This window comes from Cololabis saira, chromosome 10, assembly GCF_033807715.1.
Source record: "Cololabis saira isolate AMF1-May2022 chromosome 10, fColSai1.1, whole genome shotgun sequence".
Classification (NCBI taxonomy): Eukaryota; Metazoa; Chordata; class Actinopteri; order Beloniformes; family Belonidae; genus Cololabis; species Cololabis saira.
Genome location: NC_084596.1, coordinates 20,170,125 through 20,195,580, shown reverse-complemented (window position 1 = coordinate 20,195,580; position 25,456 = coordinate 20,170,125). Strand labels below are relative to the sequence as shown.

The following is a 25,456-nucleotide window of genomic DNA, read 5'->3' as shown; positions in this document are numbered from 1 at the left end:
AATTTTTCACTACAACTCACCTGAAATGATTCACAGCAGCTCCTTGGGAGCCAAAACGACGTCAAGGTTGAAACTAAACTCAACTTGATTTAAAGTGTGACCAGATGTACTCAGCAGAAAAATACCAGGAGCCCTTTTCAGAATTCACCCTTGATAATCTGCTCAGAAAATAGCTTTTTGTTTCCTAAAGTCAAATGACTTTCTACAAGTGCTTGGTAAAGAGATCTTGAGTAGTCATCATTTACCTGTAGTTCATGTGCGCAGACAGGAAGTCAGAGCGCAGCGGGCGATGCTTCTGTTTGCAAGCACTTGACTGACATCTAGTGGACATAAGGTGTCTGTGCAAGTGTCTGCGGCCCAAACACGAGAGCGATGACGCTCGTACTTAAAAACATCAACTATATAAGTCTGAAACCATCACATAAGAACAAATCCCTTTATTAAAAAAGTGTAACTGTCCAGTTGTTAACAGATCTTGGGTCACATTGCAAAAAGAAACTCCAAAGAGAATGTGACGTCGTTATTTTTACGTGTGGGTAGTTAAAGGCTTAAAATGTGGATATATCACACAACATACAGGAAACCATGGCAACATTGCAACCCCCATCTCTCGTCAAAGTTTGCATCTGTACATTGGTTCATCCACCGGGGAAGATTTGAGGATGAATCATGCTGGATTCAGGTCAGCCGCTGCAACGTGGGAAGTGCAAAGGCTCCTACATTCATCTCCAAACGCCACCTGATGTACAGTAACAGCAGTATATATATATATATATATATATATATATATATATATATATATATATATATATATATATATATATATATATATATATATATATATATATATATATATATATATATATATATATATATATATACACACACCTGCAGGTGGTGAGCTAAGAGGAGGGAAAACCCAAATAAACCGATAGGACGATGTGATACCAGCTCCAGCACGGTTACATGTATCAGGTATCACTGGTCTGGGAAAGGGACATTAAGCTCTTGATCTTCCCCTATCCCAAAAAATCAATCAAATCCCACTTAGTCAGGTCCATCGTCCAGCTCCAATTCCTCTCGGGATACCAGGTTCCTGGGCTTGTTCGTTTTTCACGTTTGGCTCCACAAAATTGGGTCATTGGGTTGTATTTGTGAAAATTAAAAGGTACAGACGCCCTTTCCCTTCCTTTTTTTACACTCAGACATCCCCAACAAGGATTAGATTAGATAAACAAGTGACTGATGTTATTTAAACTCACATAACAGGATAAAAAAATGCCTCCGTAGCCTGGAGTAAATTTTCCTTTTACCACATGAAAAACATTGCTCAAATTAAGGGGTTTCTGTCTGAACAAGGCATGGAAAACCTTATTCATGCATTCATTTTCAGTAAATTGGATTATTGCAATGGCTTCTTTACAGCAAATCTATCAGGCAGCTGCAGGTGATCCAGAACGCTGCCGCCAGAGTCCTTACAAACACCAGGAAACTGGACCATATTACACCGGTCATGAAATCGCTACACTGGCTTCCAGTGAGTCAAAAGATGGAGTTTAAAATCTTTCCTGCTGGTCTACAAAGCACTAAATGGTCTTGGACCAAAATACATGCTGGATCTGTTAGTTCCCTATGAAGCTCCCAGACCCCTGAGTTCATCTGGATCTGGTTTGTTGTGTGTCCGACGAACAAATCAAATAAAATCTAACTTTATTTATATTGCGCTTTTCATGCATGTATAAAATGCAACACATGCTTTACATAAAACATTAAAAAACATAAAAATCCTAAAAGTAGGTCTAGAAAGCAAGACATGCTAAAACAAGCATAAGAACCACTTAAAACCATAAGACCATAAAACCTGGGTTAAAACAACAAGAAGAGCTAGTTAAAACAAGGGTATACAAGAAAGACTAAAAGGAATCAGCTAAAAGCCAACAAGAACCAAGCAAAGTAAGGCAGCGTTCAGTTATTCTGCTCCTCACCTGTGGAACAAACTTCCTGTTTGAGGTCTGCTCAAACTGTCAGCTCCTTTAAATCAGGCCTAAAAACATTCAGATTCCGATTCAGACTACTTTATTAATCCGTTTGGGAGGTTCCCTTGGGGAAATTAACATCTCCAACTCACACACACAGCACTGTCATTTACAAATCCAACACCCCAAAAGCCAAACACCCATATAAAGATAAAAAATAGAAATAAAAGGTAAAAACAAAAATACAAATAAAAAGTGTGGTGCCATAAAAAATAATTATATGGATAGAAAAAGTATTGTGTAATATTGCACAAAGCTATTGCACTGCCCTAGTTATTGCAAAAGTTATTGTATACTGACTGACCCCCCACAGTCCCTCTGTTTTTACTGTTTACTGAAGCGTATTCTTAAATTCAATGCTGTACTCTACTGCCCTTACTTTTTAACAATTTACGCTTTTTATTATTTTACCTCTATTATTAACATTGTATTTGTTATTTACTGTTTAATTGTGTGTTGCTGCTTTTAATGTTGATGTAAAGCACTTTGAATTACCTTGTGTTGAATTGTGCTATACAAATCAGAATCAGAATCAGGTTTATTGGTTTACAGGGTTAACCCTAAGTCAGGTCAAACAAGACAGGGAATTTGACTCTGGTTATTTTGCTCACTGTACAGTAAATAGACAAATGACAGCTCTTATTAACATATATATAATTTAAAAGTAAAAATAAAAGTGAAAGGTGTAGCAGTATGAGGTAGATGTGGTTATTGAAAGGTGCATTGTTACAGCATATGATTATGATTATGATTATGATTATTATTATTATTATTATTATTATTATTATTATTATTATTATTATTATTATTATTATTATTATTATTAAAATTATATTTTTTGTATTACACTGATGATTTACACCTGTACTTTAGGTTATTTGTGTTGGGGAAATTAAAAGGACCAATAAATTAAACTAAACTAAACTAAATTAGAGTCAGGTGTGATGATGCAAGGCAACATCTAAAACATGCAGGACAGTGGGTCCCGAGGACCAGGGTTAGTTAGTTAGTTAGTTAGTTAGGCCCAATCCCAATACCCCCTACTTTCTTTCACTAGCCCTACTTTCTTTCACTAGCTCTACTTTCTACCACTAGCCCTCCCTCACTATCACTACCCCTAAAAAAGAAGGGACAGATTTGAGGGCACTTGAAATCTTCCCAGGGCCCTGTCCCAATATACCCACTACTCCTACTTTCAGCACCACCCCTAAAATCAGGAATCTGAGACCCAAAAGCTGTTTTAATTTCAGCTGTAGCGCTGTTAATATGGCACTTTATTAAGTTTTAATATTTTTTCAGGCGTAAAAGTAACCGTTAAGATCCCCAACCTGGGCTCAGTTTATCCAAATAACGCCTGTTAAGAAATTTGACCCGATGTTTTCGGAGATGATAAGAGCCGCTGGCTCGAAGTAGCAGCAGCCGGAGTACAGACGTGATCGCCCTGCACCGTCGTCCCGGGGAGAAACCTGCAGCTCCGAAAGTTTCGGGATGATGATGCCAGCCGGCTCGGGAGCTGATTTATGGTTCCGCGTTAAATCGACACAGAGCCTACGGCGTAGGGTACGGCGTCATTTTTCTGGCCCTAGGTGAGCTAGGTTGCATCTGAAAACCCTCGCTCCGTAGGGCCAGATTCATAGCCACTATCCCTCGTTTAAGCCACTACCACTAGGTGAAAAGAGGAATTGGGACACCACTACCCTCACGGGAACGCACAAAATTTAGGGGTAGGGCTGAAAAGTAGGGGTAGTGGGTGTATTGGGACAGGGCCTTACACGCAAAACATCTTAGTGGCAAAAAAGGAGGAACAACAAGGGCATGTACATAAAAGACAAGTCTACCAAGACGTGCCCTCATTCAGTGCCTTAATGACGTTGGGAATGAATGAGTTTTTAAATATGTTCCGGTTAGCCTTTGGTACACTGTACCGTCTACCTGAGGGAAGTAATTTAAACTCGCTGCAGAGTGGGTGAGTAGGATCATTTGCTATCCTAGCAGATTTTTTCCCAATCACTTCCTTATAAATACCACTTAAGTTTCTCTCTCTGTGTCTTCCCTATTATTTTTGAGGCTAGATTCACTATTCTTTGTAGCTTGCATCCATTTTTTGTGTTAAGCTTGCCGTACCACATTGCCATGTTAAAGGTTAAGATTCCCTCTATGAGGTTCTTATAGACAGTCTCCATAATCTGCTTGCTCACACTAAAAGAGTTCAGCTTGCGTAGTAAATGTAGCCGTTGATTACAAGATTTAAAGATCTGGTCAGTGTTGTTACTGAAGTTAAGATTGTTGTCAATAAAGGTACCTAAATATTTAAAGTTTAAATTTAAAGTCTCCTACTACCTCTTAGGGTAGGGTTGAAGACCCCTGCATTAGATAAACAAGTGACTGAATTTATTTGAACTCATATCAGTATCACTCATATCACTCAACTTAACTGACTCATTCAACTCTTTATAATTTTCTATGCTCACCCCTATTTTTATTGGATCTTACTACTCTGTTTTATATTAATCTTTAGTTTATCCTGTTTTATTATCTCATTGTTTTATCTCAATGTTATATTTAAATGTTTTAGTCGTTATTTATGGTCTATTTTATACATTCTATTGTCTTATTCTCTTAGTTTCCAATGTCTTGCTTTCTAGACCTACTTTTAGGATTTTATGTTATGTTATACTTTTAAACTCTTTAAGTGTGTATTTTAACTTCATAGCCTAACTTATCCCGCTTTCTTGTAGCTTTTAGCTCCAGTGTTTCCTCATGGGGAGCCCTCCATGCAGGGGTGTTGTCCTGGGGGTGGTTCTGGCCTGGATGGTTGTGGAGCTCTGCACCACGGCTTCACCGCTGTGGTGTGGACTCCTCTATCCGTCCGGGCCGGGATGGTCTCTGTGGAGGCACCCCTTGTAGCTGCGGGCTATGAGACCTCCTGGCGTGGATGGCTCACTGATACTGTTTCCTCACCTGGATCCTCAGTGCTCAGCCATGTCTACACCGTGTGTCTGCGTATGTGTCTGTGTGTGTAACTAATAGAATAGAATAGAATAGAATAGAATAGACACATGAAAGTAAGACAAGGTATAAAAAAGTATATCCTAAAAAAATAAAATAAAAATAACCAATAAATAGCTAAATAATAATAAAAAAAGAGCAATATAAAATGTAGAAAAATGAGCAATGTACAAGAGAAAATAGTAAACCCAAAAAACGGATAATATTTAGATGTGCAAAAAATATGTGAGGTATTTAGGGGGCGAAGGTTATTGCACTTTCAGAGAAACAGGTTATTGCACTCGGGTGGCTACAGTTGCCACACATTTGGCTATAAGGGGGGGGGGGGGGGGGCATTAATACGTTTTATGTTTGTGTATTTGTTTTATGTAATGCACTTTGTGCTGCATTTTATGCATGAAAGGTAAATAAAGTTTGATTTGATTTGATTTGATATATATACCAGGATCAAAAATGCCTGAGTGTCCTGTAGTGTCCTAGTTATTGAGCTTTTATTTCGAATATGCAAATTAAAAAGAACAATACTAAAAAGTAAAAAAAAACAAAGTACAAATATATATATGTTAACATGTTTCCATAATATGAATCTATATATCTACACATATTAAACAAATCTATATATATCTACATTTTTATTCGCCACTGTATTTTGAGAAAAAAGTGTATTTTTTTAAATTGTGATATGTTTTGACTTTGTTTTAGATCTATGCTCAGGCTGTTCCAAAGTTTTACACCATAGGTAGACTCCTCAGTGTTGTGCGTCTATTGATAATTTTGAAATTAAGTTGGCCCCTGAGGTTATAACCTCCCTCCCTTTCAAAGAATATCCCCTGTATATGTCCCGGTAATAAATTATTCTTGGCTCTAAACATAGTGTCCTGTAGTGTCCCGTAGTGGCCGCTAGATGGCGGCCTGGAGCGCTGCCGCGTGGCGGGTTGCAGCTCCCTCCTTCCCCCCCGCAGCCACCGTGATGACGGCGCTTCCTGCAGATCCGCCGGACGGCTCTCCTTCAGACCGGAGGATGAGCCGCAGAGGCAGGGAGGACCGTCTCGCACTTCAGCTGCTCGGAATGCAGTGGAAACAGTTGCTGCTGGAGTAACATTTCCTCCATTTACCAGGGAAGACCGGCGAATACTGGTGAGTGTGTTGTTGATGTGTTTTCTTGCTTGTTTTTGCTCGTGTGCCGTAGTACTACCGGTGAAGAACTACCTTCATACGTGTCACCCTGTGGCGTCACGCCAGACTCCCGTAGGAAATTCTGCCAAATAAGAGGTTTGTCGGTTAACCGCATATATACACACAGTCAAACCAATATTTGAAGAACGTTTCGGGTGAAGTAGTCATTGCTCTTTAATTCGGCGTAGATATAAGCAAACAAAACAATATGCGTTTTATAAAAACTAATAGTTTCTCAATGGGTAGACGCTTGTCATTGACATCACTGGGAGTGCTACGCTCGGCTGCGAAATGGGCTTCTGCACTTTTAAAAGTTGAAATACTTGCCAAAAAACACATTTTAAGTTGATCGAATACACGCCGAATTTAACAGACCTAAATTGGGACTACCTAACCTTCTTCTAGCACCATTCCCAGGAATGATGATGAAAAATCTTCCTGTCAAGACTTAAGAGATTCACAACTCAGCCCTCAACCTGTGTGTGAATGCAACAGAAATTGGAGAAAAACATAGCCTAAACGTTTTTTTTTTCTTTAATTTTATTTTAATAATAGTATGTATTAATTTCTTATGTGTGCATTTGCTACTACATGTACTGCATATACAGGATATGCTGTAAGTACTAGGCATACATGCATTTTTTCCATCCAGTCAGTTCTGTCCAGGAAACAGGCACAATGAGGTTACATCACCAAATTTCTGTTCAAGTCAATGAACAGAAAGGTAAAAATAGTGTAGACAGAAAAAGCTGCGGTACATATGTCAGTCATGTTGTACACAGTCACGCCTAATGGCATACAATTACATAGGCTGGCATTATGTAATGAATGCCTTTTTGTTATCGTTAGTTTAAGCTGGACAGGTAAAATTGAGTAAACTAGGCGTTTAAACCAAGTTTGTTGCGCTGTTTCAATTATTTGCAATTTTATAGGATGTTAATTCTCTTAGATCTAAGATGAGATAAGATAAGATTATCCTTTATTTCTCCCTCAATGGGGAAATTAACTTTGTGCAGCAGCAGTACACTTAACACACACATGCAGGGAAGGGGTAAAAAAGTAAAAAATATATAATTACGAAATATAAACAGTATATACATTGGAATGAAAATAAAAGTTGTGCAGGACGGGAAAGAAAGAAAAACAGTGCAAAAAAAGCAGGTAGGATGTGTATGAGGTAGACAGATATTGCACATTGTTATAGTCCATTTATCTCATACCAATTATTTCATTATATTATGATATGTTCTCTAGGACCTTATTTTGTCTCCACTTTCCTGCTGAAAGTGAGGTTATGACCAGAAGTCTGTGTTGTCATTACCTAATGTTTGGTGTGTGGGCGTTGACGTCTTGCAGCTTTGCATTCCTCCGATGATGAAGCTGGAGATTAACCATCTGCTGTAAGTAATTGTCAAAAATCCTTTCCCAGACAGGCCATGAGCAACAGGATGGAGGGTTCGGCGGGACCGGGTGTAAGGACGAATGGACCGGTGGCGGCGCCTGGCGGCCCGGCCAGTTCCCCCGTGGGCCCACCCTCGGCTCCAGAGGAGCAGCAGTCATCGCTGACGGACGTCTCTCAAATGTGGATTAATTTTGCCAAAACCTTCGCCATCATTTTCCCCATCTACGTGCTGGGATACTTCGAGTTCAGCTTCAGCTGGGTTCTGATTGGCCTCGCCATGCTTTTCTACTGGAGGAAGAACTACGGCGGGAAAGACTACAGGATAAACCGGGCCCTAGCGTTCCTGGAGCACGAGGAGAAGGTGGTGAGGCAGGCTGTGCCGACCACCGAGCTGCCGCCCTGGGTGAGTCCTCCAGCGTTATTTCATTCCCCGTCATATCACCATGTTGTTATTAGGCCTTTGTTGAAAAAATCGAATTTCCGATTCAAAATCGGTTCTCATATTAATTCCTAAAAATCGATTAGTATTTCTAAAGATTGATTTCTTTTTTTTTTTTTTTTTTTTTATCATTACGTTACAACTTTGTTACAACAGTATTTTTTTGTTTATGCCCAAAAAAGGAATGTTTTGTTGGACACGAGAATAACTAGTGCCATGTTTTTGCCTTTAAATATGTTTAAAGGTATGAAAACATTAAAGTTTTCAGTTATAATTGCATAAATTGTCTATATATTTCTTTGCTTTATATACTGTCTTGGCATTACATTTGCAAATAATGCTAAAAACCAAATTCTCAAAAATGGGAAAAAATCTAAACGATTTCATACGTCCTCTCTGTTTGCTGCCCTGGATCTGTTTTAATTCTGCCCCACAAGCTGTTTCTGAAAGCAGTTATATCAGCATTCTGGGAATACTTGCTGTTCAATCTCAATATAATACTAGTATTAATATGTTGCAGAACTACACAGTCAAATAATTCAGGCAACAACTGAAAAAACATTTTTAATAACACTAACTCAAATCGATATCGGAATCAAATCGAATCAAAGCGCGATAATCGATTCTGAATCTTAAGAATCGGAATCGAATCGATTGTTGCCATTTGAATCGATCCCCAGCCCTAGTTGTTATCCTGGCTTCGTATTTTGACTCTGATTCAAGCTCGCCAGTACTTCGATGTTCCCCCAGTAACATCAGGAATAGGATGTCATTGTTGACGGTTCGAGGTCTTACTCTCCTGGAAGGTGTTTTGAATTGATTTCATTGGGTGAATTAGTCGGTTAGTTGGAGTACTAATTATTCTCTCTGGTCAGTGAACGCATCATGGTGTTATAGAAGAGTCCCATCTATCTTCAGCAGTTTTCAATGGTTCATTTATTTAGATTTATAGTTAAATGCAGAGTAGAAAGTAGCAAAGTAGAATCGGCAGGGTGACGTTTTTGAAAGCTTTTGAGAAATATTATGTTTGAGGTGCGGCTGGACGATTATGACCTCATGTCAACGTCACGATTAATTGAATATTTTACCTCGGTTTCAATTAATCAACGATTATTTTACATACACATCACTCCCAAGAAAATAAATAAATAAAAAGATGGGTCAAACATTAAAATTACTCACTAATGAAGTAAATAGTTTTAAGTTTCGTAATACTGAATAGCCATTGTTCGGACCCCTGAAGTTCTGGTGTTGTGCTGACGGAAACAACACAGGAATAAAGACAGAAATGTGACCGGCATGTGATGCCCCTCTCGGCGGTGGGAGTCTCAGAAATAGCCGTCCGGAAGGTCAAACGTTGTGTACTTTTACTGAAGGAGCTCAGCGCTGTTTTCTGGATTTAATCATCTCCAGGCTTGTTCCGGTCGTGTCGGCAGGCCCGATGAAGTCAGCGTGAGCCCTTCAACGGGAATGTCCTACGAACCTGCGGGGCTCCTGAAGCTGTCATACTGCGTCTAATTTACAGCCTGTTTGGTGTATTTGACTTAGCTTATGCTAATCTACAATGCTAACTGGTGTTACTTCATCTTCATTCTTATCAATATGTCTAAACATCCTCATTTCACCTGATGCTGGGACCAGCTGGGACCCGCCGATGCCGCGCTAGCCTGCCGGTGGCTATCGGCCGATCCCCACCGGAGGAGCGGTGGAACTGCCGGGAAATCTCTTGTTTCGATTGTCGTTCTGATCAAAAATAACTTCATTTTCATGAATATTCAATCAGAACAGTTGGAATAACGTTTGAGCCGCTTCTCGAAGAAGAAAAGCTAAATCAGTGACGTGAAGTTTTCCTCACATTACATTAATATGCAGATTTTCATTGACTAATCAAACCAAGCCAAGATCCCGTCTGTCCATCCAGCTGTCTATCCGTTCATTCATCTGTCCGACCGTCCGTCCGTACATCCGTATATCCATCCATCCTTCTCAGTCTGTCTCCAAGGGTGGGGACGGATAGTTGTCATACGTGCGAGATTGGGATGGGCGGTATGGACTAAAAAATGTATCACGATAATTTCTGGCATTTATCCCGATAACGATAAAAATGACGATTAAAAAAATACCAATTCAACTCCATCTTTGTAACTATAAATCTATCACCACATTCAGTCTTTGGAGCCAAAACACTGCTGTAAAAGATACTAAATACTAAACTACACCAATTACATTGAATTAATAAAAAACAATTAAATTAGTACACATGTACTGCAAAACTGGAATGACTCCTTTCTTTCTTTCTTTCTTTCTTTCTTTCTTTCTTTCTTTCTTTCTTTCTTTCTTTCTTTCTTTCTTTCTTTCTTTCTTTCTTTCTTTCTTTCTTTCTTTCTTTCTTTCTTTCTTTCTTTCTTTCTTTCTTTCCTTCCTTCCTTCCTTCCTTCCTTCCTTCCTTCCTTCCTTCCTTCCTTCCTTCCTTCCTTCCTTCCTTCCTTCCTTCCTTCCTTCCTTCCTTCCTTCCTTCCTTCCTTCCTTCCTTCCTTCCTTCCTTCCTTCCTTCCTTCCTTCCTTCCTTCCTTCCTTCCTTCCTTCCTTCCTTCCTTCCTTCCTTCCTTCCTTCCTTCCTTCCTTCCTTCACGTACATTGTGCGTGGATTTAACACAGAACCATAAATCAGCTTTACACAAAAACTTCATAAACGGGAATTTATCGTTTTTACCGCGAGATGACAAATTCTTACCGTGGGGAATTTTTTTTACGGTTTATCGTGAACGGTAAAATATCACCCATTCCTAGTGCGAGATGGGATCGTATGTTGGGTTTTTTCTTCGAGACATGCCGCGCTCCCAGCAGGATTCACTAGCGTTTGAAGCATGTTGCTAGTCTGCATTTTAGTGCTCATCAGTTGCTCCTCTCCTTTGTTTCTGACTGAAGAAGAACTGAATGAACGTCCTGCAATGATGCGTGTGATTATTATCAGCTCACCTCGGTTCACCGCGTGCTACCTGCTGGTCTGACTGCACAGCTCGGATTTGTGTTTAATGTGATGAAAGCACCAGGCTGGACCCAAGACCAGGTCCGGCTCCCAGGTGGGCTGACTCGCTCCGGCCTGGCTAATACACAAACCAGACGCGGGTCATTGACAGCTGAAGGTTTGCTTGGTTTAAACGGAGACCAGTGAAAGGATGTCAGAGTGGTAACGTGTCTCTCTGATACTGTACGACAACGGTGTCCGTCAGCAGTGAACTTTGGCCCCCGGAGATACCCAGACGCTGTTGTCGTGGCCCCGTCCTCATCCGAGATACTTTATCTGCTTCACCTCCGTCACACTGACCTCAAAGATCAGAGGGCCTCTGAAAGCCCCCGGGTCATCACGATGCCACCGTCACTCTTGACATCTCCAGCGAGGAAAGTCTTTACGCCTGGACCCTGAGCATGTCCAGTGATAAGAAGCTAACACCAGTTTCCTGTCGCTTTGATTTACTTGCACTACAGTTTCAAAGATGTGATATAATCTAGTACTAAAAAGAATAACAGAGTGGACAGCGTTGTGTTATTAGATGTTACAGGCAAACTCTGCAGCAACAGCGGTTTTCAGTGAAATGGAGAAATCGCCAGAGAGCTTGTTGTCTCTTGGCTCGGTAAATATGTCTGGAATGAGGCCTGGTAATGCCTCGCAGGCAGCAGGTCAAAGTTAAGAGGGCAGAGAGTAGGCCTGTGTTGAAAAAATCGATTTTCCGATTCTAAATCGATTGTCTAAATGTAAATCTAAATGTCTAAAGATAGATTTTTTTATTTATTTATTTTTTACATTATACCAGTATCGATATCGGTATCGGGGGCATCCCTAGTTTAAAGGTATGAAAACATTAAAGTTTTCAGTTATAATTGCATAAATTGTGTATATTTCCTTACTTTATATACTATCTTGGGGTTACAAAACTGATTTCATACGGCCCTATCTCTGTTTGCTGCCCTCGATCTGTTTGGTAATTCTGCTCCACGATGTTTCTGAAAGCAGTTATATCATAGTTCCGGGAGGTGATTGGTCCTTACAGCATCATTAGCTGTCAATACTTGCTGTTGAATCTCAATATAATACTAGTATTAATATGTTGCATAACTACAAAGTCATATAATTCATGCAACAGCTCAAAAAACAGTTTTAATAAAACTAACCCAAATCAATATCGGAATCGAATCAAATCTTGATAATCGATTCTGAATCTTAAGAATCGGAATCGAATCAATTCTTCTTGAATCAATCGCCAGCCCTAGTAGAGAGTAATCAGTCGGGGAGAAAACCAACACCGGCAGAAAATATGCACATGGGCCACATCCATGTGTCCACATAGTCTCCAGCACAGTTGCTGGTATACAGTTTCCTTCCTAATGTTTGGAGTTATAAAAAATCGGACTATATTTTTCCTATTGAATTCTCTCCAGATCCTGGAGCTAGTGGCCGCGCACAGTTATCTGTTCTCTCAACTCTTTTTCCCATTTTTCTTTGATATAAAGAGAGGAAGTCTTCCTGCATGACGGCAAACCTTTGTACAGGGTTGAGATTACTCATGTTTTTCCTTCATAAGCTTTCAAAAACACATCAATAACTTCATTATCAGTGTCAGTTTTTATTTCCTTCTCATAATAATCCCTAATTTGTCGGTATCGATATTGTTCATATTCATCTCATCCAAATGTATCCCTTAACTTTACAAAACTCTGCAGTTTCCCCCGTTCGACCATGGTACATATCGCTGTAATGCCTTTTTTCGACCATTGCTAAAACCAGGGGTCTTCAGCCTTTTTTAGCCCAGGGACCCCTTGGATGAGAGAAAAATAGAGCAGGGACCCCCGCTTGTAATTCTTATTTTTTCCCTTTTTTTTTAATGTGTCAAGTTTTAAGCCTGGCTTATAATAACTTTTGAATCAGTGCGTTTACATGGGAAGTTTAATTCCTCTTTAATTCAGAATTAAAATGAAATCCGATTTAAAATGAGTAAAATTTACCACGTAAACACCTAATTCCAAATGAAAATGGCATTTCCGAATTAAACTTAATTCCGAAGCAAGTGGCTGGTTTATTCCGATTTTAAATCCGAATAGAATAATTCCGCAATCATGTCTACACTCATTCCGCTTTAAATTAATTCCGGTCTTTCTGCGCTGCTCGTTCCCTTGCCCGTCTGTTGCGATGACGCTTATATTCCACGCTGGGCTTGTTTTCAAAACAAAGTTTCATGAAGGCAGCACGCAGTAAACGGTGGTCAAGAGCAGAGACCATTTATATAATGAATAGCTTGGAGGACTGGAAATAGTTAAAAGAACAGATGGCAAGAAACATCAAAATTGTGAGCTTTTCAAAGTTGTAGCGGCTAAGTTTGTTTTTCTTCCGGTAGACGTAACTTCCGGTCCGCCCCCCTATCCAATCAGAACCCTTCCCAACCCCCAGACCTTAAGCGGAATTGGATAAAGCCCATCAAACATGTTTTCCATGTAATCCTCAATTCGGAATTACTATTTCCATGTAAACTGGAAGGAAAATAGTTTAATTCAGAATTATTTAATTTGGAATAATTAATTCAGAATTAAAAAACATCATGTAACTGTGGCCGATGTGTTTTATTCTGCTTATATCACCTTATTAACCAATTCCTGACTGGGTTATTAGGCTACATGTGTTTATGGTTGATGAAACTTGACAGACGTGGAAGGAGTAACGCTAGGCCGAGCTGTAACGTTACAATCTCGAGCTTCAGGCTTCATTATTGTCACAAAATTATCCATCAGGTCTAACTAGCGTTAAATATGAAATAGCCAAGTCAATTTCGCAACGAATTCTCTTCTCTTAAACAGCTAGCTAGCTCGTTTTTCTGCTCTAAAGTTGACATTAGTCACATGACTCACGTCATGGGAATCATTTATGTAGAGTTGTAGACTGTTGTCAAAAGTAGATTATTATCGCCTGTTAATGGAGTTTTCTCGTGTGTGTGTGTGTGTGTGTGTGTGTGTGTGTGTGTGTGTGTGTGTGTGTGTGTGTGTGTGTGTGTGTGTGTGTGTGTGTGTGTGTGTGTGTGTGTGTGTGTGTGTGTGTGTGTGTGTGTGTGTGTGTGTGTGTGTGTGTGTGTGTGTGTGTGTGTGTGTGTGTGTGTGTGTGTGTGTGTGTGTGTGTGTGTGTGTGTGTGTGTGAGATTTGGCAATTTTTCATGGTCACAACCCACATCCTCGGATGCTCACTCCACTCCAACTCAAATTATTTTGGTTAAAATTGCCTTTATTTCTTTTTAAGTTGGAGGACCCCCTGCAGTACCTCAACCCCCGGTTGAAGACCCCTGGCTTAAACCCATTATCATGCGTATCGGGTACAAACCTCAAATCAAATGCGAATCAACTCAGAATCTTCGTCTCATGGATATCAGTTTCAAAACATGCCAGGCTGCCTGGCAGGAGATCCTGTAGCGCTTGTTGACGTTGTGAGTTGTGATGTCACCACTACGTTGTTGTCAGGCGACCAACACAAACAGCACTGATGCATTCTTGATGAACTCTGACACATGTAATGTAATTTCCATTTGGGGTTTTAATAATGTATAATTGAATTAAATTCAGGAAGGCTCTTTTTTGTGTTCTGGGATGTTCTCCTTTCCAACATCCATAGAATAAAAAGGAAGGAATAAAAGGAATAGCCAGATATCGCAATATGTGGGTCCAGCCCTTCGGCAACGTTTCACGAGGCTCCTTGTTGGAGTTGACCCTCTTTTAACCACGGCGCTTGTTTTAGTAATAACTCTAAAACCAGTTACATTTCATCTTTTCATCTTTTCCACATTCTGCGCCTCAGTTTCTGTTGACTTGATTACCCAGGAATCCTTAGATCCTCTGAGGTTGTAAGATCAGATTCACGACAGACAGAGTGAAGATAAAAGCTCAATGCTCTGCTGCCTGTTAAAGCTCTTAATGGGATAAGTAGTGAGTGAGATAAGATTGAATTGACTTCATCTTTTTTTTGGGGGGGGGCTTATTGAGTCTCCAAACAAATTATTTCAGTGTTTGTCAGGAATTTATAATATATAAGAAATTAATCTAAAGCGTCAACTCTTGATTCATCCTCAATCATGGGGGATTGAGACACTAAATCGCAGAAACAGACGTCTTCTTCTACAGTAACTCTATCTGCCAATTTAATAACCCTCCACTTGTTAATGTACAGTTTTGTAAACTATTTGTATTTTGCATTTGATTTAATGTTTTGGTGCATCTGCATGTGTCTATATGTAATTACAGTTTTGCGTTTATAACGGCCTTGTTTGAATACATATATGAATAATATTTGCATATTGTTGTGATTGATTAAGCATTAGGTCAATTTCAGTGATGCTGATATACGGTGTAATCTGATTACTTTAATGGTAAATAATGTAATTTCAATCTTTAATTAAAATTCAGGTTTCATCTCCAAATTAAGTCAAATTTAAATCAGTAACATTTACTATTCCTTACTTTTCTGAGGTGGAGGGGGTGTTGGAGGCTGGTTGTTTTGTTAGATGAATTTGGGACTAGTTAGTAGTCGTGCCAATCCTTAAAAGCTCTGTAGTCAATCCTCCAATCGTGTAGAAATAGCGGTAGTGCAGTCGCCACACATATCTGATCTCAGCTGATGGATGAAAACATTTATAGTGAGTTCAACATCAAACATCCACCTCTCTGTGTTAATGTTGAATACAACCTCATATGGAAACTAGCTGAACCAGGATGGTGCTGATGTTCTACAATCACGCTGATGATGAAATAACTAGGTTTGTTTTTGGTCCCGGTCTCGAGCTGAACTAGTCTTGGTCTTGGTCTTGATCCTCTCTGGTCTTGGTCAAAGGTTTAGGTCTTGACTACAAGTCTAATAGAGACCAAAACAATTGTTTGCTCTAGGCTATAAATATGTTAAAGGAGACCTATTATGGCATCTAATCCCTATTTTAAACAGGCCTTGAATGTCTTAAAAACAAGCTTTTGATTGCTTTTGCTAAATAAATTAGAAATTCAGCCTCTGAGCCATGTCTTTATCATTTCATTCTCTAACCTCATTCTCTATGAGGGATTCTGAGTGAGTGGGGAGGCTATGATAATGAGGCTCTGTGCTGATTGGCTGCCTGACGCGATGACGCGATACACCGCTACGAAAAAATGGCGGAAGCTCTGGCCGGCGGAGTTACACCGTGTCATAACTGCATGCGATGCGAGTGAGCGTCAGCGACAAAATCAATTCCATTGCTTTATTTTCTATTGGACTGTCCTAACTGGCCGCAGCGACTGAGCAGGACGCAGCACGCCGTTTTGAGCGGAACATTTGTCGGACGCCCTGCTTCTATTTTCTTCCTGTCGCTTGCGTTGAAAGCCGGTTGAAGTTATCTCTATGATAGCTCCTCATTTCACTACAAAAACCTCAATAAAGTGGCAGCTGGCTGGAGGGAGATGGACAGAGAGCATCCGATGTCACGCAGTGCGATGCGATAGTCGGACGCGCGCATGCAGTTACACGGTTTTATAGTTGTGGGCGTGGTTTGCATTTTGGTTACGTTACGAAAATGTGCAGAATCTGAACGGCTCGTAGAAGTCACATGACACTGGATGGCTCATCGGGCTGTACAGACACTGCAGAATTTGGTTGCTTTCCTCCTTCTCTGAGTTGGCAGGCTGAGGGGAGACCACTCTATATATGTTAAAGCAAGAAAAAACGTGTTTTCATAATAGGTCCCCTTTAAATAATGCTGCAGAGTTGGACATTACAACATGGGGCGTCCTGGTGGACGGTGGACGGTCCAGGAACTGCACTTAGCAAGCCGGATGCAGCCACTTGGTCTACACTGGTGCAGTTACATTTTAAATTGTGAAATCTTTGATACCAAAGAAAAAATGAATCATCTGAGTGTCTTTGGTGGTTTTTATGAACACTGCAGATGGAGCAGGTTTGAGTCAGAGGAGTTTCGGTGAGATGAAATGTGGTCTTTGTGGAAAACTCTGCTCAACCTTTTGGCATTCTCGTGTGATCAGGGAGGAAATGGTCCGACTTCTCAATTGGCTGCAGCGTAACTGTTTCCCTCCTCCCTCCTCAGTCAGCGGACATTCGTATGACTCGGCACGGGTGGGCATTTCTTGTTCTTTTGAAGTGCCGGAGGGGGGACGGAGGTACGTGGGGCCTTGCCTCGGCTGCTCCGCCCTACATCTCCACCCTAGTGTTCAGTCTCTGTGTGGCTCTGCTCCCCCTGACAAAAGGCTATTAAGTGTCGACTCTTTTTTTTTTTTCCCACACAGTTATTGAATTTGTGAAAGAAAAGCATTTGTTCTGCTCACAACTTCCAACTTTTTCCTCCGGCTCCATTGTCAGGTTTCATCCCCTCATGTGTTGGAGCAGATCCAAGATCCACATCGCCGTCTGGCGATTTACAAACTGTACCTCCATTGTTGGTATGTTTTTCCCCTGAAACAGATGGCCTTTTGTGCCGTAACGTTGTGACATTGCTCTTAATCCCCGAGCATATTAAGTCTCACTGAGAGGCTGACTTCAAGTGAAATTCATTCAAATGACAGGAAATTTTAGCCAGTCACAGAGCTTACAGAAAAAAAGTTTGACTTATTTGGTAAATGGTCCGCTTCCTGTTCATAGCAACCTTTCTGATCATATCCAGCGCCGGCAAACTGCTCCACAATGTGTTTTTCATCCATCACACACTCATACAGGGCTTCTTATGATATATGAAATAGCTCATTAATCCACTTTTTTAAAAGCTGCTTGATTGTAAGTTAATTTTGCACCGTTTAGAGTTCAAGAATAGCTGGATTTGTGTAAGCCTCCTTATACATAAATAATCAGGATGCTGTGGCCTCAGAGGAACTGTTGGAGGATGCCGTGTTGAAATGTATTCAAAGCGGGGGGTTTTGTAACCTATCCACCACAATCCTTGACAGTCTGTCTCTTTTGCTCCAGAGCTAAGTATAGAGCCGCTGTCTAGTCGTGTAAGTTTCTTGCTTTTGCACCTTTCAACACTTCCTGTCTCACTAAAGGAATCGGATTGAGTCAGATCCTTGTTTGTGTTGTCACCTTTGGTGAAGGAGCGTCTCCTCCATCCCACGTGTGAGGGGCTTGGATTTGAAGGACTGATATTTCTGGAAGGACGGCCTTCCATTGAGTTTTATAGCCGTAGGAGTTTTGGACACATTTTTCCTTCCTCTCTCCACCGCACTCACGCCTGCTTTGTTAGGGGTGCGGCTGAAGGCGTTGGTTGGGATTTCTGCAACAGCTGTTGCATATTTGGGGTATGAGTCTCACCATTTGACAGCCGAACGGGATGCTCCAGCCCTCTGCTGAGCACTGATTGGTTCCTTAGAAAAGACGTGTACAAGAGACCCTGCAAAGGCCACATGCTTTCCTCAAGTCCGATCTGGTATCTACAGGTTAGGACTGTATGAGACCGTCTGCAGGTCTCTGCCGGTGTGGGCGTGTTGCAGTAAGCTTATGAAGCAGAGTCTGGGACAGTTTGCTTGTGCTTTACATCCATGGAAATGATTCACAGTGTCACAGAGACGCTGCAGCCTTTGTGAACAGATAAATAGTGAAAAAAAACATTAAAACCAAGTAGCATATCTGGGATAAGTGCTTTGTTCCTTTTGTGGTTTTGTTAAAAAGAATGAAGATGTTCGTTCATTTGTAAGGATCCCCGTTAGCTATGCCCTTAAACACAGCTAGTCTTACTGGGGTGCACATTAAAAAACAATACATTTAAAATAGTGATGCACTGAAATGAAAATTTGTGACCGAAACCGAAACCGAAAATAATAATAATACCGAACAATACCGAACATGGTTCTTCGCAGTTTTTCATTTATTTTGCCAATTTTTTCACCATTGCATAAATCAAATAAATTTGATTTAGGCATGCTTTTAAAAGAAAAAAATCTTTCACAAAATTACAAGGTAGAAAACATTTGTTGAACATAAAAAACTGAACATTTTTTAATTTCCAAGCATTTCTTAAATATTCCAGCAGACATTATACCAGCAAAGAACAATAACTTAGATAAATAAATTAGCAAAATAAATTTTTTGGCCATCTTTGAGCTTACGTTAGGCTTAACTGACTGAACATTGTAACATAGGCCTTAAAACAATAAAAATGCATTAAAGCGCTCAGGGTTTTTTATCATTTCAAATGATAAATCAAACTTGTAGTGCTGAAAGACTTTGCAGATGTGCCCCCTCTAGATATTTGAGCAGAACATTCATTGCAAACAGCCATTCTTGTATTATTCTTTGCCACTCTAAAATACTTCCACACTGCTGACATGTTTGCACCGCACCACTTCACTCCACGCTCTTCGCTGTATGATTTCGTCATCTAAACGCACCTGTAATAGATGGATTTATGTTGTTTTGGTTCCACCTGCTGGTGAATGTTAGGTAAAATTCTTATATGGTTAGTTTTTGGTTGGCCAACGATTTATGTGGTGCGCAACCATTACGGGAGCGTCATAGACATCATGATGTCTATGGGGAGTGTCATAGACATAATATAGAACACATATAGTGTTCTATATGATGTCTATGGGGAGCGTTATGTGGTTAGTTTTTGGTTGGCCAACGATTTATGTGGTGCGCAACAGTTACGGAGCGGCCAGTCTATTTCCTTATATTACAACGCCGTTATTAATTGTTCGTTATTAATTGTTCGTTTTTTTTCCCACTTATTCCACCGAACACCGACATTTTTCTTTGCCATTTTCGGCTGAACAATTTCGGTTACCGAACAATCGGTGCATCACTATTAAAACATACAGTTAAAAACAAGACATAAAGAAAGAAAACAAAATAACACGACAAACCTACATTAAACTTTACCGTACATTTAAATCATTATCTTAAACCAAAAAAACATACATGAAACATTCCAAAATACAGTAAAACAACATCTAGGCCATGAAAGTCAGATCAAAAATACAGCTTATCCTGTCCAGTATGTATATGTGTCTGTATAAGTATGTGTGCATATGGTATCCTATACATATGATATTCCAAGGTGTTTCTTAATTTGCTTTTTGAATATTGATTTCTGTGTTAATTTAGTCATAGGCAGTGGTAAAGAATTCCACGATTTCATTGATCTATATTCTACTGTATGCTTCCGAAAATTAGTGTTTGGCTTAGGACGTGAAAACCGGCCATTTGTTGCCCGTCTAGTTGCGTACGTATATGACTTTAGATTGTGTCTTAACTGATTGTACTGATATAATGGAGTTTTGGATTGTAAAACCTTCCATATTGGAAAAAAAAAAAGATATGTGACTCTAGGACATAGTTCAGTATGGATTTTTACAAAAAGATTGTTTTTGTCCATTAGTCGACTAACTAAAATACCGTTTGGTGAAAATGATTGGTAGAGTTTATTAAAATATTCTTGATTATTGGTTTTCTTTTTGTTTTTTTTAAAATCTAATCTTTTTATAATTTCTATCGTTTTAATATCAGCTGCAGACAGTTTGTTGGACAGATGTAGTTAGTATCAGGACCTTCTCGAGGCTGGAGTTCTGTCACATCACTGACATTCTTGGTTAGCAGGGGCATGACGAGATCTCGTAGCATATTAACATATTAAAAAGGAATACATCTGGTTGAGTCAAAAGCTGTATCTCAAACCAGCTAGTGGGAGGAGCAATACATCCTTGCTCCCTTTAGTCTGCCGTAAAACCACTAAAGAAGAAGAACGAGAGCCTACGCAACAATAACCGACACGACATCGGAGTCTGGCGAACTCAACGTAGAGGACGTCCCCGTCACTTTTAAATCATTTGTGTGGCAGCATTTAGCGTAACCGGTGGAAATAATAAAAATTGACGAGACAGGAAATAGAGTTACTCTCCAAAGGCCTCAATTGCTGCCAGAAAATGTAGAAATGCTGCTATTCTCGAAAGAGGAAAAATGACCATATCTTGGGCTGGACACTGTAGCTGCAGATCATTGGATGCGCCATCTGATACCATTTAAGTTTGGTAAAAAGAATCCTAAAAAAGTTACACAATAGCGAGCATGTGGACAACCGGTGCCACGTAATAATAATAATAATAATAATAATAATAATAATTAATAATAATACATTTAATTATTTAAGGTGCCTTTCAGGGAACATGAGTTATTTCAGACAATTTGCATCAATCAATGTCATATCTGAAGGTATTAATACTTACAAGTTTATTCAATTGGAAATGTTGTTTATATAATTTTTCTATTATGTACGCATTTATATATGATAATATATTGTGTGGATGAGTTCAAACTGGTGAATATGTTTGTGGTTTGGCATTGTTCTTTTGTAAATAATGTTTACCAATCATTTTTGTGGTAATTGTCTGAAATAAATAAATAAATTAATTCATATATGTTTCAAACTGGGATATCTGAGCAGGAAAACCGCTGTGGTTTCCAGACGTGGCACGAACGTTGCTCAAAACAACACCAGCAACCTTAAATAGCTGAGTGGCATCACGTGAGCGAAGCACGAGGAATTTATTCAGCCAGACGAACCGTGACAGCGATGACAGCAGTAACATCATTTGATTGTTTAGCTGCGTTCAATACTTAAAAAAGGATGAATATTACATTTGCCTCTCTTCTCTCTCAATATGAACCAATCATCTCAGATGTTCATTGTGTGATAAAGTAGATGATTAAATGATAAGACTCCACATATGATGGACATCAATTGGATCAGCTATATTGATGTTTTGTCTTTTTGTTTCAACGTTTAAACAGCTGATTGTGCTGATTCTGGTGTGTTGGTCTTTCGTCTGCGAGCATCTTCTTCTAAAGCCCAAAATGATCCCAACAGAAACTCGTTGGCTCACTTAATGAAGTTATTCATTCATGTTTTTAACCGGTACGACCTGCCATGGGACTTACCTCCCAGAGAACTGCGTTAATGGCATCCCTAAACCAGAACTTGAACCATTACAAGACATCAAAGACTAAGATCGTCATCAGCTCGTCACTTAACTTCCGCCAACCGACGTACCGGCTTTTGGTTTTTCATGAATATAGGCTTTGTTTCCTCTGGAGATCTGAAGCGTTATGAGATTCTGGTGATTGTTTAAGGAATGAAAGGTCAATAATCTGAGAGATATCTGCCATTTCTGGCTCCGACTCGGAAAAATAGTCTCATTGTGCCTGTAAAAGTGCATCAGTTTTACAGTTTCTTGGGGAAATTAATCAAATTCCTGGCCATTGTCACTTTGTGAGCTTCATTTTTAGAGAATCTAGTGCAGAAGAACAATGCAAACTTTTTTTTATAACCTGGGCTACCTGGTCAATCTCAGCCTTCTTTATTCACTTTAGTTATAGATTCACTTTAAACTCTTTTTCTTGTCAGTGGTTGATAGAAGGAAATGCAGCAGCGTTGGCTCCTAAACCAAAACGGTTATGTGAATAAATGTCTGTTTGGTTTTTGTTTTTTTGTTGTTTTTTTTAAGTGCACGTTCAGATTCAAGCCCCTGTTGCTTTCCCTAAAATGGGAGAAAAGCGTGTCTCAGTTCCTGCCTCTTTTATAGGCTGCATGAGTCATATTTTCCTACTTTTCCCCCCTGGTCTTAAATCACTTCAGTCGCTGTAGTATCAGTTAAGTTGCAGACAGTTTGTCGGACAGATGTAATTAGTGTCGGGTCCTTCTCCATGCTGCAGCAACGACACATACCTGCCGCCGCTTAGCCTCAAGTTCAGACTTGAAGTGTAATAATCCCCCGTGAACACGAGGGATTTGGCACGATTTCAGTGTTTAGTTGCATTCCACTGTTCCCCGTTTTCCAGACTTAAATACGAGATCCACAACTGCAAACATGCATTAAACAGCATGTGTTTCCTGGCTGTCTCCATGTGCCGTGTTTGTTTTCAGACTTGGTGAAGGTAATGCCTGGTTTCATGCTGCTGCTGTTGGGTATCTGGACTCATTTGCATGTTTATCCCTTTAAGTAAACAGAACACAGTCATCATTTGCTGAGATGTGTTAGTAATTCAACAGTGTGGGTACTCGTAAATTTCTGGTAATTTTTAATAATTTTAAATCAGATTTAATTTTAATTCTGAATTAAAGAGGAATTAAAGGGGACCTATTATGAAAAACACGTTTTTTCTTGTTTTAACATATATAAAGTGGTCTCCCCTCACCCTGCCAGCACAGGGGAGACAAAATACCATGAATTTCTGCAAGGTCTCTGACCACCGCCGGACAGAGTCCCCCAGTGTCACGTGTTTTTTTTTGAGCCGATTAGAATCTGCTCCCGTCGTTACGTAACGACAGGAGCAGATTTCCATAGGTTCAGCCTCCGCTGCTGAAACCACGCCCACAACCAGCTCTCTCCGCAGGCTGGAGCGGTCCATCCTTCAGCCAGTCGGACGCTGCGCCGCGGCGGAGCGGATCCGGGTTGAATCATCCAGGTTCCCGGGTGGTTTGGGAGCTGGGTCCTTGGGGATCTGTCCCAGGCTGGACCAGCTTCACCCTCTTAGATTTTCAGGCAAATCTGTCGGTTTGATCCCCGGTAACGGGCGATGCGCCGCGGATGCGCTCCGGAGCCGATCTGTGCGCCCGCCGTGCGGTTGCGGCGCCCGTCGCGCAGAATCCGCCGGGCAGATCCGGCTGAAATTCCGCTGGTCGGTCCCCGGGAGTCCCTGCTACCAGTCCAGGCCGGTTCCTGCGGTCCCGGCCGGTCGGAACCGGTCAGATTCCCCCGTTAAAGCCGCGGTGATGCGCGCTGCTCTAGCAGCGCTGCTCCCGGGCGCCCGGCGTGGCTCCGGGGCAGCGTTCAGCATCCGCCGGGTAGATCCGGCTTAAATAGTGCATAAATGTTTATTTATATACAACTCATATTTTATTTTTTTAACAATAAAGTTTCCATTTGTGAAAATTCAGTGTTGTGATAATTTACAGGCTCGGGCTGCTCTGGCGGAGGAGGTTTATGCTCCTCCCCTGCTACACGTCATTCAGGGAGCCAATCAGCACAGAGCCTCATTATCATACCCCCCCTTCCCTAAAAATGAGGCGCAGAAAAAGAGGTTAGAAGCGGTAAAACTAGTGACAGGGCCCACAGGCTGGATTTATGATTTATGTAGAAAAAACAAGCTTTAGATTGTTTTTAAGACATTCAAGTCCTGTTTAAAATATACATTAAATGCCATAATAGGTCACCTTTAAACTTTCCATGTAAACGCACTGAGTGTCGGGTTGAAAATTCAACCTTGGTATTTATCTGAATACTTCCCTGTTTTACTATCAACAGTGTGCTAATTAAAAATAAAAATAAACGATAAATTAGGCCAGAAGAAATAATCAAAAGAGAATTAGGCCTCTTTTCACACCTGATAGTCCGGTACACTTGCTTCAGTTGTTTGAAAACTTCTAATCTTCTCATTAGGAATTACTGAAGATGAGACCCACAGTGGAAAAAAATAAACCTTTTGGTTAATGGGGGGCTACGTTGTTTTTGTGAGTCCTTACAGCAATTGTGATGTATTTTCATCCAACAATACTTTCATAAGAGCTTCCTGGATATCATCCTACGCATTTGTTTAGGTTTTGTTTACCCACAATGCCCTGCTTTTTAGTCTGTTTCCTGCAAGATCTACAGTTTTTAGGTGCACCAGAGTCCGCTTCTTTAATCTGCATCAGGGTTTGGTTGTGCGTTCACACCTGGCCAAACAAACCGGACTTTCTGAGCAAACTATCTCTGGTCCGGTGTGAAGGGATCCTTAAACTGCATATTTGTATGTTCAAGTCATTTTGAAAGAAAACAAATTGCTTGTTTAAAAAGAGGAAGATTTGCTGTTTTCTTTTTTTTCTTTTTCAAATCAAATTACACTTTTAACGTCTCCCTAACTGAGCATGTTTTGAGATTCCAGATGGAAAATGACATATCAAATTTAAAGGACACTAATATGTCTCTACAACTATAAGATGTATTTGAATCAATTTCAAATGCGTAAAAGTAATGCATCAGAGGATCCAGCAGGTGTTCATATCGCAAGTGGAAAAGAACAAAATTAACAAAACATTTAGTACATACTTTGGTGTACTTCATGTAGTGAAAATGTATATAAGTTACAATTTAACATAAAGGGTTTTTTATTTTATTTTTATTTTTTATTTTTTCGTTGTTGTTTTGAGGTTTTTGAAGAGGAATGGTTAGATTTAATCATGTTTGTACTAGTTTTCCAGGATCCTAACGATAACATTTCTTCCATTAACTGCCCACTGTAGGTCAGTTTTAATCTTTAGTTTAAAAGATTGAATTGTTCCAGTAAATGCTAGATATTTCATTACATTTAAGCTTTTAATAAAAATATATTTGGTTTTAAATACTCTCCTTGTGCAC

General features: G+C 40.1%; 1 protein-coding gene across 3 annotated transcripts in view; it reads left to right on the top strand.

Moving 5' to 3' along the window:
- The first annotated feature begins 6,050 nt into the window (after window positions 1-6,050).
- LOC133452559 (extended synaptotagmin-2-like) overlaps window positions 6,051-25,456 on the top strand; it is a 64,912-nt gene continuing 45,506 nt past the window's right edge. For all 3 annotated transcript variants that reach the window (XM_061731960.1, XM_061731959.1, XM_061731958.1), the window contains exons 1-2: window positions 6,051-6,182; window positions 7,651-8,026. In XM_061731960.1, coding sequence (XP_061587944.1) covers window positions 7,658-8,026 — 369 coding nt within the window. In that variant the 5' untranslated portion in view covers window positions 6,051-6,182; window positions 7,651-7,657. The remainder of the gene's footprint in view (window positions 6,183-7,650; window positions 8,027-25,456) is intronic.